General features: G+C 40.0%; 1 protein-coding gene across 16 annotated transcripts in view; it reads left to right on the top strand.

Moving 5' to 3' along the window:
- Mbtd1 (mbt domain containing 1) overlaps window positions 1-15,927 on the top strand; it is a 58,311-nt gene that overhangs the window by 12,277 nt on the left and 30,107 nt on the right. For 6 of the 16 annotated variants that reach the window (XM_051158311.1, XM_051158298.1, XM_051158297.1 and 3 more), the window contains 4 exons: window positions 4,522-4,721; window positions 8,641-8,780; window positions 10,106-10,229; window positions 11,358-11,440. In XM_051158311.1, the coding sequence (XP_051014268.1) occupies window positions 4,568-4,721; window positions 8,641-8,780; window positions 10,106-10,229; window positions 11,358-11,440 (501 nt within the window). In that variant the 5' untranslated portion in view covers window positions 4,522-4,567. The remainder of the gene's footprint in view (window positions 1-4,521; window positions 4,722-8,640; window positions 8,781-10,105; window positions 10,230-11,357; window positions 11,441-15,927) is intronic. The other 10 variants (XM_051158313.1, XM_051158301.1, XM_051158308.1 and 7 more) reach the window with 7 other exon arrangements.

Consider the following 15,927-nt stretch of genomic DNA (forward strand, 5'->3'; position numbering starts at 1 on the left):
TATATATTGGGTGTGTCTAGGCATTTATTCTCCACATGTTATAGAGAGTATCTATGCTGTGTGTAGTAGAACCATGGGCATTCATAGGCAGGTATACATAAGGTCTGTAAGAAAGCTAGTGAATGAGTCCAGGATGGCCAAGGCTACACAGAGAAACACTGTCTCGAAAAACCAAAAATATAAAATTAAATTAAAATTTAAAAAAAAAAGAAAGAAAGAAAGCTAGTGAAACATACCAGAAAGCAAGCCAGTGAGGAGTGTTGCTCCTTGGCCCCTGCTTCATTTCTGGCCTTGCGTTCCTGCCCTCACTTCTCTCAGTGATGGGCTGCTTCCTGAAGTGTAAGATGAAGTAAACCCTTCCACTCCAAGTCACTTTTAGTTGTGGTGTTTATCACAGCAACATAAAGCAAACTAAAACAAGATGTGTTCTACCATGCCTGGAAAATTGCCATCTGTAGTCATTAATCCTCTGAAACTTCAAAATAATAATTTCTGAAAGTAGAGTTAGAATAAGCTATCTTGAGTTGACATGTATTACTTGCTAAATGAAAACTTTGAGAGTCTTTATTTGGGGAGGTAATTTTTTGTTTGGGGACTTTGATTTTTTTTTTTTTTTTGGTGAAGAGTTGATCTTTGTTGGGGAGGATGGTTTTGGTTTGGTTTTGACAGTGTTTGCTTGAGACAAGACTCTCTATGTAGCCCTGGCTACCCTCAGACTCTCACGAATTCAGCTTACTGATCTGCTAGTGCTGGTTTTAAAGGCTATATGGACTCTTATTATTGTTGGGTTACTCGTGTGTGTGTGTGTGTGTGTGTGTGTGTGTGTGTGTGTGTGTGTGTGTACACATCAGTGTGCACATGCCATGGCACACATGGAGATTGCAGAAAAGTTTTTCAATAGTTGGATTGAAGTTAATCTGTCAGGTTTGTGCTGCCAGCACTGAGCTATCCATCTCGCTGGCCCTCATGTGGAGTCTCCATGGATATTTCTGCATGAAAGTAGGCTGGATGAATTTATTAGTGATTCAGAGCCTGGTCTGGCTGGTGTTAATTAACACTGTAAATCAGATACTGTAGTAAATCATTTATATGTCTTCTCTTGACCCTATGGCAGAGAATTAAAAAATCTTACCTAAGTTAGCCCAAAACAACAGTTATGATCTGATTACAAGTCCTTCTGTATATCATCTCTATTCCACTTAGACTAGGCATAAGCCACTCTGTCAGTGGATCAAGATTATCACAGCTCCAAATCCTATATCTTTTGGGTTTGGGTTTGGTTTTAGATAAATTCTCTACTATGTAGCCCTGGCTACCCTGGAACTCACTGTGTAGACAAGGCTGACCTCAAACTCCCAGATCCATCTGTGTCTCCATTCTTACATACACACATACCACAGCACACCCTATCCTACTCCAGTGCTGAGAGTAAAGCGTTAGCCACCATGCCCCACTCAAAATTCCTTATCTTCATCCTTCTTCTGCCTGTTCCAACAGCAGGTATTCAAAGGTCACCCTTTGTGTCCTCAGGGTCTTACCTTGTGTGTGATGCCATTCCTGGGGCGCTGTGGACAAGTGTCTGTTCACCTCAGATAGGTAACTAATGCCAGACCAAAGTAAAGATACTACCAAATTCCAATTTGGTGAGTCAATAAGTTTTATTAAGGTTACTTAGAAGGAGCAGAAATGACTCAAAGACAACTCAATTACCAAAGTCCACCCCAGCGTGGGTGACAGCTCACAAAAGCTGAAAGCCTCAAGCTCACTGCACAACCTGCAGGTAGCTCAGCTGGTCTCTGCCTCTTCCAGCTGGTGTCTCTCAGCAGTCCTTAGTACTTAAACATGCTTGGGGAGGAGGGGGCTAGTATATCTGATCAGTTTCAGGGACATTCTGTAGCCTTGGAGTGGCTTGCTTCCTGAGCTTCAGGAGTTTCCTTGAAAGATGACACTTCACCTCCCCTTTAGAACGTCCTGTGTCTTAGCAAGCTTCATCCCAAGAGGAAGGCTTTATCTCCAGAAGAAAGTATTGTGCAACACTTCACTGAGGTGGATTCACCATTGAATATGCTGCCAGCCCCATCTTGGTCATTCTCTTGCCCCATAACTGCTCCGTCTATCTGTCCCTGACACCACTAACAGCTGTGTCTGCTGTGTAGACTTCTTTCTGTGCCCTCAGTTACAGTAAGGTACACAGGTATTTGATAAGTAAATGTGGAGTGACTTAAGAGAAAAAACTCAAGCTCTCGGGCAACATTAGCAAGTTGGTTAGAATTCTGTGTTCATAGGACCATACTATCCACTGAAGATCAGCGCATTGTCTATCACCTACCTCCTAAGTGTAAAATAGCAAAACTTTTCTTTTGGAATTGCTGATTGCTTCTTTCTAAATATCCAGATAGTATCAAATACAACTCTTTAAAGGTAGATTTAATTTAAAAATTACCCAAAAGTTGCTCAGTACTATAAAGTGTTGTGACTGTTTTTGAAATTTTGGTTTCTTTAAAAAGACAAAGCACTCGGGAGGCAGAGGCAGGCGGATCGCTGTGAGTTCGAGGCCAGCTTGGTCTACAAAGTGAGTCCAGGATGGCCAAGGCTACACAGAGAAACCCTGTCTCGAAAAACCAAAAAAATAAATAAATAATAAAAAATTTAAAAAAATAAAAAGACAAGAAAAAGTTAGGCACAGTGGCGCATACCTGTAACCCCAGTACTCAGGGAGGCAGAGGCAGGCAGTTCAGGGCCGGCCTGGTCTACAAAGCAAGGCTAGCCAAGGCTACACGTAGAGAAACCCTGTCTCAAAACACAAAAGAAAAACAAAACAAAACAGAAAAAAGCACAAAAATATTATAAAAATATGTTTTTGTTTTAATCCCATGAGTGGGGATATGGGCCTGCTTCACAGCAGCAGACTGATTTACCTCTTACTCTAGCAGAGGCATGATTTCGCCAGCTGCAGATCATTTCTTTGGTTGTAATATTTGGAATTCTGGGACTTTTCAGAGGGTATAAAAATTCTGGGGTCCCAAGAGGAGTGGGAGTTGTTGGTTAGTTGTTAGTTGGTTGTTGGTTGCAGTTTGTTAAGTAGTTAAGTTCAAAAAGACCAGGAAGAAGAAGTTAGATATCAGCTAAGTACTGGTGGTGCACACCTTTAATCCCAGCACTAGGGAGACAGAAGCGGGTGGATCTCCTGTGAGTTGGAGGCCAGCCTGGTCTACACAGTGATTCCAGGATAGCCGAGAGCTACACACAGAGAAACCCTGTTTTGAAAAACCAAGAAAGGAAGGAAGAAAGGAAAAAAATTAATTTGATGTCCTGTTGGCAAAGATCAAACTTGGCCCAAGGCGCTTGATGCCCCTGATAACCAGGAAGTAGTATAACAATAATGCCGCCACCTCTCTGACCCCTGGCTTTACTCAGGAAGCTCTTTGCTTTCTTCTCTATCCTTTTTTCTCTTCTCTAATGTTAGGAGGCTGAAGAGGTGGAGAAGGGTAGAAGAAGAACCCACATAGTACCTAACGCAAACTACAAGAAAGGGGCCAGGAGCTGTGGCAACATTGTTGGCGAATGCAAAGTCTTCTAAGAGAAGCTCCTAAGTCAATGTTCTTTAGAGTATAGCATTTCCACTGTGTGATCTGAGAAACCAAATTGGGCACAGTGGGACAGACCTGTGGATCTCAGCCACTCAGCTGTCAGAAGAATTGAAGCCAGCCTTAGAAGTAAACCTTGTCTTAAAATAATAAAGAGGGCTGTAAAGATGGCTCAATGGTTGATGCTTTTCCAGAGGATACAGGTTCAGTTTCCATCACCCACATGGCAGCTCACAACTGTCTATAATTCCAGGTCCAGGGGGCTCTGATGACTTCTTCTGGCCCTTATGAGTACCAGGCACACAAGTGGTACACTGACATACATGCAGGCAAAAATGCCCATATACATTTTTTTTACTTAGAATTATAGAAATAAAAGAAATTAGTAAAATTATCTGTATCTCATTGTTTAAAATAAAACATCTGGTGTAATTTCTTAGGAAGAAGGTACATTCCTAGTTAAATATACAGTTCATTACATCAGTCAGTTCTGTCACCATTATTAATCTAACTAGCTAACATGTTAGCTACTAGTTCATGTGTCATCGTAGAGAAGTGCATTTTGCACAAGTGTTTAGTATCTCATAAAATAATGCCTGGGGCAGTGGGATTGGGAGGCAATTAGGGAAGGAGCTACAATTTCAGGATGTAAAGTGAGCAAATTAAAAAATTTTTAAATAATAATAATAATGCTGCCTGCTAAGCCTATACCTACAATCCTAGCAGCTTGGGAGACTTAAGTGGGAGGATCCCTTGAATTTGAAGCCAATCTGAGCTGTAAAAGAGAGGTCCTATCCAATAAACAAACAAAATTACCAGTTCTCAGCACTAGATTTTCACCTGTCAAATCCCACTTAGCATAATCTGTGTTAAGGATTTGTCAAGGGGGTATATGTGAGCACTGTGTTACATGTCACTGGTTTCTTCTACAAAGACAGAACATTCTTCACAATCCAAAAGAAAAAGAAGACTCTTTCGGGATGTTTGACGGCTATGACAGCTGCAGTGAGGACACAAGTAGCAGCTCCAGCTCTGAGGAGAGTGAAGAAGAAGTTGCTCCTTTACCTTCCAGTCTCCCAATTATCAAAAATAATGGGCAAGTCTACACATACCCAGATGGTAAATCTGGCATGGGTGAGTATCTACACTTTGACCTGTTGCATGACTTTATGTTTGAGATGTGTTTTCATTTGACTCTTCCATTGGGCTGGTTTTATTTTATTTTATTCTGAGATCATGTCTTGCTGTTGTAGTTCAGACTGCATCTAGAATTCATAAATATCTTGTCTTTGCCTCTGAAGTACTAGGATTATAAACAGTAGCACCATGGCCTCTTCTTTAGAATGTTTTTTTTTTTTTCTTTTTTTAAGATTTATTCATTATGTATAGTGTCCTGCCTGCATGTACACCTGCCCGCCAGAAGAGGGCATCACATCACCTTATTGATAGTTGTGAGCCACCATGTGGCTCAGGACCTCTGGAAGAGCAGTCAGTTCTCTTAGCCTCTGAGCCATCTCTCCAGCCTCCCACCCCCCACCCCCCTTTTTCTTTCTTTCTTTCTTTCCTTTTTTTTTTTTTTTCCCTCCTCTCTGTGTAGCCTTAGCTGTCCTGGACTCACTTTGTAGACCAGGCTGGCCTCAAACTCACAGAGATCCACCTGCCTCTGCCTCCTGAGTGCTGGGATTAAAAGTGTACACCACCACTGCCTGGCTCTCCATTTCTTTTAATATCAAAGTAATTCTACTTCTTTTTTGGTAATATTATTTGCTGATAGGGCCTGATTTGCCTAGTGCCATTCCCACGGAAAGCATCCCATCTCAGAACACTTCAGCAAATGTCAGGTTACACTGTGATTTGGCCAAAGTAGGTTTAGCTTTGCTGTCTTCAGAACAGCGCAGTTTAGCCACTGGCTTTTTCTAAAATAATACTGATTTTCAAATAATATATACTTCTTTTAGAATTTTTTTTCTTTTTTTAAAATTGAGAGGTGGGGTATATGTGTTGGTGCACATGCCATAGTGCCCTAGGGGAGATCAGAAAGACAATTTTGTGTCTTTAGTTCTTTTCTTCCAACTTTACTTGTGGGATCCAGTTCAGGTGGTCACACTTTCTTAGCAAATATCTTTAATTACAGACCCAGCTCACTGGTTTGTGGTTTTATGAGCCACCATGTGGTTGCTGGGAACTGAACTCAGGACCTCTGGAAGAGCAGTCAGTGCTCTTGGCCTCTGAGCCATCTCTCCAGCCTCCGGTTTATGGTTTTATGGCATATGTAAATCGACCTCAACCAATCTTGGGCCTTTGCAGTTTGGTTAAAGCCAAAGGTGTAAGGCTTTGAATCTCTCTTGGAAACCTCTTACAAACTTTTGATTTTAGAAATTTTTAATTCTATTATCTGGTATTGGATGCTGTGTCATCTAGTGTTTTAGCTGTATATCACATTTACATGCGTGATAATCCTGTTTTATGCATCCTACTGTCTTTTAACTAAGCAGCTGAACAAGGTAGAGCCTGGTACAGAGTACTGTAAACTATATAAAACGTTTCACTAGCCAAGAATGGCTGCACTGGCAACACTGAAGAGGCAAAAACAGGAAGATACGACTTGGAGGCCAGGGCGGACTACACAGGGAAGCAGTTTTGTTTTTTGTTTCTGTTTTTTAATAAAAGTCAACTGTATTTAATCCCCAGATAACACATAAGAAGCCAAGTATGGTAGTATCCACTCATAATCCCAGGCAACACTAGGGTGGTAGAGACAGGGCAATCCCTGGAGCTGACTGGCAAGTCAACCTAACCTGCTTGGTAAGCTTTGAACCAAACTGTCTGAAGAAAACAAGGTAGATGGCACCTAAGGAACAACAGCTGAAGTTGATTCCTGGCCTCCACACACACACAGGCGGCTCACACACGTGTGAACTTCATGTATCAAAACCCACTAAAGTTATGTGTGGCAGAGTATCCAGCAATCCCAGCATCAGAATTGAGAGTTTGTGGCCAGCCTGGGCTATATAATGGGATTTTGTCTGGGGAACAAAGGAAAACAAAAAGATTGCCCAACTAATTAAAATACACCTAAGACCAGGCATGATGACACATTCCTTTACTCCCAGCACTTCTGAGACAAAGGCAGAAGGATCTCTCTTGAGTTTGAGTCCACCTTAATCTATATAGCAAGTTCCAGAACAGTCAAGACTTCATAGAGAGACCATGTCTCAAAAAAAACAAAACATGTACCTGGGGAAAGATAGATATGTAGCTCAGCAGTAGAGTTTTTTCCTTGCAGGGAAAGATACTGTGTTAAATCTGACACCACAAACCAGAAAACGAAGAATTTCCTAGGTGTCTTCTACTCCAACTGACATTTGGTTGGCAAAGCTATATGAAAACTTCTGTCAAAACACTGAACTTAGCGTGATGGTGCATACCTTTGATCCCAGCACCTGGAAAGTAGAGGCAAGCAGAGTTCTATGAGTTCAAGGCCAGCCTATACTACATAGCAAATTTCAGAATTCCAGACCAACCAGGGCTACTACATATAGTGAGACCCTGTCTCAAAAGAAAACATTAATTCCTATCAATACATATTCTTGCTGTGGCTTGATGATGCCATGCTAGTGTGGAAATCTTAACACAAAAGAGCATTGCAGTTTTACATTGTATAATTCTTGTCAGGGATTCATTGTCCACTTGACTGGTTTTGGTTTGTTGGAGACAGGGTCTCACTGTATAGACCAGGCTGTCCTGGAACTCACTGGATGCCAGTCTTGCTCTCGCCTTTCAAGTGCTAGGATTAAAACTGTGTACCACCATGGCAGACTTTTTTTTAAATATAGGTAGAGACAAGGTTTCTCTGTGTAGCCTTGGCCATCCTAGACTTGCTTTGTAGACCAGGCTGGCCTCGAACTCACAGCAAACTGCCTGCCTCTTCTGGGATTAAAGGCATGCGCCACCACACCCAGCTTAGAAATCTTTTAATGATCTAGAATTTGTACAAGGAACTGTTCTGGTTTTTTCTCTCTCATGGACATACTATATTCATTGTTAATGTTTTGGATTTTGGGTATTCTGTCATGCTTCCATTTCTCGTGGATTTGTAAGTGCTGGTTATGCTACAGGTGACTTTACTTTAACCATTTGAATGAGACATTAATTTATTGAGTTTCTTTTCCCCCCTCCCCCAACCCGTCCATGTCATAGGATTAAACCTAGGGCTTCATGCATGCTAGTGCTCTACCACTCAACTATGTTGTTGCCTATTCTGGCCTTAAATTCACTCTGCAGCCTGAACTCTCAGCCCTTCTTCCTCAGCCTGTCTGCATAGACAGACCCAGCTCGGTCTGTCATTCTTGAATTTCGGTTCTTGTGACATTTGTTGATGTAATTCTGCCTTTCATGCTATTGGTAATTAGGTAATACCAACAAATGAGCTGTCTCTTGCCCTGACTAGTTACAAGTAGACCTCTACCTAAGACTTGGACCTTGTCCCATCCCTCTATGTCCCCTGGACATCATTTTAAAGAATCCTCTTAATTTTTTAAAAAATACTTTTCTTCTTTGGTTTCAACCTTTATAGTATTTTAAAGGCTTTTGCTGTAATTTTGTTAACACTTTAATTATGTTGCACTTCTTTGTTTTTTACACATAATCCCTTTAAAAGCTGAAATTCATAATGTGTAGTGTGTGTGTGTGTGTGTGTGTGTGTGTGTGTGTGTGTGTGTGTGTGTATGAAAATTCCCAGCACATGATAAACATTAGCAGAATGTTAGTTGAAACTGGGTTTACACACACTCACTCTGTGCTGGGATTACAAACAATGTGTCACCACACTCTCAACCTTTTTAAAGCCTTTAGGACTTCAGGAAATCGCCTGACTTTGGAGATTCCACCACTGTGGCATCACACAGGTCTTGTCTGTAACTTTTCTCTATCATTTGTATAAGAGATAGGGAAAAATTCATTGCAGATTTCCAGATAAATAACCACTGGGCAGGTAGAGAAATTTGGTTTTATTGTATGATCTTCATACCAATATTTTTACTTTATTAATTAGCTACCTGTGAGATGTGTGGGATGGTCGGTGTACGAGATGCTTTTTACTCTAAAACGAAACGTTTCTGCAGTGTTTCTTGTTCAAGAAGTTACTCGTCGAACTCTAAGAAGGCAAGCATTCTGGCCAGACTTCAGGTAACGGTACAGAAACCTTCTTATTCTTTGTCTGTTTCCCATGGCTTTCACTCACCTGTCATCTGACTGTGATTCATTGCACTCCACCTCTGCCCAATGGGCCAGTGATTTACAGCCTACACTTTGAGCAATGTATGAGCCACAAGTAGTATAAACTGGAACATCTTACATAGTAAAGACATGCTATCCAAAATAAGCTATAAATTATCTGTTTAAATGAATTTAAAGGATATTTTCCCATATAAATACAGTTAAACACCTTGTTATATGTAAAAATTAAAGCTATTTTCTGCTCCCTCCCCAATTTTTCCTTGAGTTAATATCAAGGTAGAATCACCATGTGGGTGAAGATGATTTATTCTTTGTGTTTTTCAGGTTTTTTTCTTCCCTCAACTTCGCTCTCTACTTTGGTTTTTGTTCTTTGTTCTTGGAGTTTTTATTGCTGTGGGTGACCCCAGCCTTGTTAACAGCCTTGAATACAACCAATTTGATACCTTAACCAAATATTTTTAGTTAATATAACTCACCTTTTTAAAAACATATGAAATAAAAAGAAACCATCCGATTTTAAGTGTATATTAGTGCCTGCAAAATACTGGAGTCTTGACTACTTGCCTGAGTTGTTACCCTACCATCTCAAAATGTCTTAAGGCATTATACTACTGATTTTTGTAATTATCTCTTGTATGGTCACAGTTTTTCTCTCTCATTTAACGTATTGTGATCATTACATAGCACTGAGTTATTTAAATCCCCCAGATGAAGGAAATACATCACTTAGATGTATTTCTATATTTCAGATAGACAGTTCCCAAAGATCCTGAGCAGTGGTCTGTACCCAAATGGATGGCAGTTTGTCACACTGAATTTGGCCATGATCATTATGTCATTGACCTTTTGCGTTAGCACTAAAGGTATAAACCTCAGTCACTTGCTCTTTGAACATTGAGCTGTCTTCTCTTCCATATCAGTAGCCGTGCTTCGCAGCTGCATGAATGATAACCCTGACTCTGTCTACTCTAAAGTTGAGTAGCCACCACAGCCTATATTTTAACATACATGGTATATAATTTTTATTAACATATTAATTTGCATATTTCTGTTTTAGTCTGCGCCAGCTCTGCTGCCCATATTAGATAACTACATTGTAGCAGAACTCAAAAAGAAAAAAAGCCTCTCATGTTAAGACTCATTCATTGTATGTTCCCTCTGCTTTAATAATTTTCTAAACTCTCAATATGTAAGCAGAATGAATAGTATACAATCATGTTACATTTGGGATGTGGAGGGGATGAAGAAGAATCCTATTTACTTAACTTTTCTTGTTTCAGGGTAAGCCTCCAACAAAGAAAGCAAAAGTCCTTCAGAAACAACCTTTAGTTGCTAAATTAGCTGCCTATGCTCAGTATCAAGCTACCTTGCAAAATCAAGCAAAGACAAAAGCAGGTAATTCTGGTGAGTGTAATAAAAGTGGAATGCTATTCATTCAATTAGTTCCAAATGACAGCATTTTAACCTTGGGTTGTGTTTGAGCTGTGTGTTTTCTCTGTTGGCACATTAAGACTGTGTGCTCCCTGGTTGTTAACCAATGTAGATGGGAGTAATTGACACACAAAGTTGTTCTAGTGATTATGGTAATGTGTTTGTAAATACAAGTGGGACATTCTTAATCAGAAAATGCAAACTTTGATCTGGGGAAGGCACTTGTTTAGTGGCTCACCTAGTACATAAGAACCTCATTCAGAATTGTGTTGAAATATGTGGAAATAAAGTGATTTAAAAAAAGAAAAAAAATATGTGCCAGAACAGCCAACCCTGTTTCAAAAGAAAAGAGAAGCAATATGTGCCAGTTTTAAGCACCAGTAAAGTCCATGTAAATGCCTGAAAATCCATGGAACTCTGAAATCTGATACACTTTTGAGAGCAAGTACTTAGATCAGGGATTTAACCAATAAAAGCTTGTATTACTTAGCCGCGTTATTTCATCTATATGGGAAAACAAAAGCTTTGAATGAAGTGAGTTTTGGGGGGAAAATCTTATTATATAGCCCTAGATAACCATGATTCCCCTGCTATCATCTCTCAAGTATTTTGAGTGCAGGCATGTGTCATCACATTTCACCAAAAACTTCCTTTTCAAAAATAAATTTTATTTCTTTTCAAGTTTTAGGAATAACTTTTGAAGCAAGGTGATGGTGATGCACTCCTTTAGTTCCAGTACTAGAGAGTCAGAGGCAGGTGAATCTCTGAGTTCAAGGCCATCCTGGTCTACAGAATGAGTTCCAAAACAGCTAGGGCTATACAGAGAAACCCTGTCTCAAAAAACCGAAATAATAATAACAACAGCGTACAGGCTAGCAAGATGGCTCAGCAGTTAAGAGTACTTGAGACCAAGCCTAGAAACTTGAATTTAGTTTCTGGGACCCACATGCTATAAGGAGAAAACCAACTCCCAGAAGTTATCCTGTGACCTCCACACACATGCATTTGCACCCACGTGCTCCCTAACACACATTGAATGAATGAATAAAAATTTCTTGTGAATAAAATGTTAGAGAATTATATCTGTTTATTTTATTTCAGCAGTCTCCGTGGAAGGCTTCAGCTGGGGTAACTACATCAACAGCAACAGCTTCCTAGCCGCTCCAGTAGCCTGTTTTAAGCATGTGAGTATGGAATTTCTCCCTTACAATGAAATGCTTGATCTTTAAATCTGAAGGTACAACAACATGTCATCATCTTATCCATAGAAAGTATTTGCCAAAACAAAAAGAAGAAAATGTTTCTCCTTTATTATTTTACTTAATAACTAAAAATAATTTCTTGCGTTTTACCAGTAAAATCTTCACATCTTTTTTAAGAGCCCTTTTTGAGGGCTTTTGAAGTAGCTCAGTGACAAGGTAATTGCCTAGAACATTCAGGGTCCTCTGTTCTGCCTCCAACATTGAAAAAAAAAAGTCTTAGCCGCAGTATGAAATGATTTTGAACAGTAAAAAATACTATCTCATACGGTTTCCATGTTGAAGCATATGAGACATGAAAAGGTGGGGGTTTCTGTAGCAAAAATAGTTGGTGCTAGGCATGTCATGTGGGCCGCCCAAGAACTTTGCTGTTTGAACAGGTAATTTCTGAAAGAGGTTCTGTTTTTGCCTCCAAATGTAAAATCACAGCCCAAGAAAGCAGCAGGAATACTTTGGGTTTTTTGTTTTGTTTTGTTTTTTTGTTTTGTGAGCTGGAATAAGTGATTATGTCATTAAAAAACAGCTTGGAAGATGTAGTTTTCAGAGCATTTGATGTTAAAAAAACAAAAACTGTCAGATATCATTTCACTTTTTTTTTTGGGGGGGGGGGGGGGACTAAATTGCTCTAATACTTTTTAACCTGACATGATTGATTTATATTTAAAGACTGTCTGCTTCTGTGCATACATAAACTGGAAAAAGTAAGTTTGAAGGGTTTTTTTCACACTTAACATTTTGCTAACAGCTTTATTAAATAGCATGTGAACAGACCTGCACATGTTTTCTTACCGTACAATCCAAATGAGTCTCACTTACCTGTCACTTAGGAAGGATGTTTTTTACACTCAAGCATTTTAATTCGCTGGTATAAATGCATATTAAAGCCTGATACACTAATGTGTTGGGGTTTTTCCTTTAATGTACAAATGTTAACCCCTTTGTGACATGGCATCTATAAAAACCTAAAATGCAATCTTTTTTTTTTTTTTTTTGGTTTTTTGAGACAGGGTTTCTCTGTGTAGCCATGGCCATCCTGGACTCACTTTGTGGACCAGGCTGGCCTCGAACTCACAGCGATCCGCCTGCCTCTGCCTCCCGAGTGCTGGGATTAAAGGCATGCGCCACCACGCCCGGCTTCTAAAATACAATCTTAAGGTGCTTATCTCAGAGGTGACTTATGCTATGTTATTGGTAATACTGTCACACTAGGGAACTATGTAATGTCTGTTGTTGTTATGTCTAACAACTACAACAAGAACTACAGATTTGGGTGTCACTTACTGGCAGGACACCTACGCAGCCCCTCACAGCAGGCCCCACACCTAGCACACTGTACAGTATAATCCACGGTGCTGCTCTGTGGCACGGAGGTGCTCCGGATCCTATAGGAAGTCTTCATGCCAATCACTGCATGTTTGTCTATTCTCTCTTTTTAGCTGGCTTTCATCTTTCTTTAAATCTTGTTAATGGTTTATGTCATAAACTAGATCAAGCCATTTTATATAAGTAGCCAGGATATTCTTTTAAATAGCATTTCAAGGTCCTAAAAGTATATTTCATTCCCTGGCCATATCTTTGAATGGTTAGACATCTCGTACAGCTGGTTGGTTTCGCTTACAGCTTTGCTGTTTGAAGATTGAAATTGTATCAGAGCAGGTAATTCTACCTTGGAAATAAGATTCCAGAAAGGACTGGAACGCCGAGTGCTGAGCTGAGAGTTGTGGTTATGTGAAGGGGAGCTGTTGGGATGACATAGAGATGGTAATAAAGGGCCTTTAGACGTGTAACCGTTTGCTTTTTTTTTTTTTTTTTTTTTAAACAAGAATATTTCTATATTTTATAATTTAAAATGTAGTTTCAGGATTGGGGTATGGTCCTAGATACCTATAATCTCAGCATTTGGAAAGTGAAATCAGGAAGATTAAGAGTTCAAAGCTAATCTCAGCTACAAAGTGAGTTTAAGACAAGCAATAAAGGATGTTCTGTTGGGCTGGAGAGGTAGCTCAGAGGTTAAGAGCACTGTCTATGCTTCCAGAGGTCCTAAGTTCAATTCCCAGCAACCACATAGTGGCTCATAACCATCTACAATGGGATCTGGTGTCCTCTGATATACAGGCATACATGCAGGCAGACATTGTTTATGTAATAAATAAACCTTTGGGGGGTATTCTATTCTAGAGTGGAGCAGTTAACTTATTAATAAGGATAACATGCCACCTTCACATTATCCTGACAGAAGCAAGTCTCTATCAGCTATGAGGAGCCTGCATTCCTGTTCCACTTACCTTTCTTTACCACTACTTTTATCAGAGCTTTGTCTTAGTACAATGAATTTGCTTTGTTGCTTTAATCAATATTTTCAGTTGAAGCCGTTTGGTATAAGTGGTAGACCTTAAGCTAAACTCAGTTTTAATCTTCAGAGATTACTCTCCCAATCTTCTCCCTGAGGTTATTGTCTCTTTTATCTCTAAGAAAAGTTACTGGTTTGGACTATAGGAAGTCTCTTGCCAGGAATTGTTGAGAGCGGAGACCCTGTCTCACACCATCCTCCTCCTAAGACTTAACACATTCTCTAATGCAGTTTTTTTCTTAGAGTCTCCACAGCTGCCCTTTTGCCCACTTCCGTACCACATAGGAACCTTCACGTTAGTGTGTGTGTGTGTGTGTGTGTGTGTATATATATATATATATATATATATATATATATATATGTTTTGTTTGTTTTTGTTTTTTGTTTTTCGAGACGGGGTCTCTCTGTGTAGCCTTGGCTGTCCTGGACTTGCTTTGTAGACCAGGCTGGCCTCGAACTCAGCAATCCACCTGCCTCTGCCTCCGAGTGTTGGGATTAAAGGCTTGCGCCGCCACCACCCGCCTCATATATAAATTATTTTTTTAACCTAATTACAAATACAAATTTCTAATGTGTGATGCAGAAGCAAAGCTGTTCTGGTTGAAACAGGAATTGGTAAGTGTGCGCTGTCTTTAAATTTTTAGAAATGAAGTTTCTTCCAATTACATTATAAGGCTAGAAATAGGGCTCAGCAGTTAAACACATAGGCTGTTCTTAGACAGGATCCAAGTTCTGTTCCCAGCTCCCATGTCAAGTGGTTCAGAACTGCCTGTAACTCCAGCTCCATAGAGAGCTGATGCCTGTGCCCTCTATGGGAATCAGTACACATGCATAAAGCCATAGACACACATACATAAACATAATTTAAAATGAAAATAAAATTTAGAAAAATAAAGATACCTACCTTAGAGTCAAGCATCGTGCTATACAACTGTAATCCTAGCACTCAAGAGGCTAAACCAACTAGATCCCTATTGTGTTGGCAACCAGCCTAAGATATGTAATGAGTGACATACCATGACTTTGACTAATAAATAAATAATCTTTGGACCTAATCCTGGCACTGTAACCAATATCAGCCACAAAAGGATCACAAGTTTAAGACCAACTTGGCAATTTGATGAGACCTCAAACCACCAAAACGAAAAAAAGATAGTCTGCAATGAAAATTGAGTCCCGCTGGGCATAGTGGTACACACCTTTAATCCCAGCACTCAGGAGGCAGAGGCAGGTGGATCTCTGTGAGTTCAAGGCCAGCCTGGTCTACAAAGCAAGTCCAGGACAGCCAAAGCTAACACAGAGGAACTCCCATCTCAAAAAACAAAAAAAAAAAGAAAAGAAAATTGAGTCCTCTTTTGTCCTCTGACATATTGTTTCTTACCTAATTAAATCTGAGTAGATCTCAGTCATAGCAAGAAACTACACTGATTAGTTTGGCAGGGCAAATTCTGTTAAGGCTTTGGTCTTTAACCCTTGGCCACCCTTTCCTTGGCAGTCCTGAGTTGAAAATCACTAAGTGGATAATAACAGTTTTACTTAAAGCAAATATAGTGGCACATACTTATTATCCCAGCAGTCAGGAAGCCAAGGCTGGGTCCCATCTAGGCCAGCCTGGCTGCAGAGATCTCTATCAAAAACTTTGAAAGAGGAGGAGGAGGAGGAGGGAAGAAGAAGTGGGCTTTAACCGTATAGTCACAGAGCTGCCAGCTTCTTCAAAACCCTCCTTCAAGTCACCTAGACCATCTTATCAATAAAGCTTTTACTACTTTTTGAGGAACTGGATTGTAATTTTAAACTTAAGTTTGTATTATTTTTAAGTACGTCTATGTCTGCATGTGGGTATACACGCCTAGTATAGGAAATGCCCATGGAGGCCAAACACATCAGGTTCCCTGCAGCAGGAATTATAGGTGGTGTGAACCACCTGACATGGGTGTCAAGAAACAGACTGAAGTCCTCGGCAAGAGCAGCATGCACTGAGCCATCTCTTCAGCCCTTTTAAAATTCTGAGTTAGTAGTATCCAAACAAGGCAAAAACCCACCTAATACTAATGTACAACCA

The sequence above is a fragment of the Acomys russatus genome, chromosome 16, assembly GCF_903995435.1.
Source record: "Acomys russatus chromosome 16, mAcoRus1.1, whole genome shotgun sequence".
Taxonomy (NCBI): Eukaryota; Metazoa; Chordata; class Mammalia; order Rodentia; family Muridae; genus Acomys; species Acomys russatus.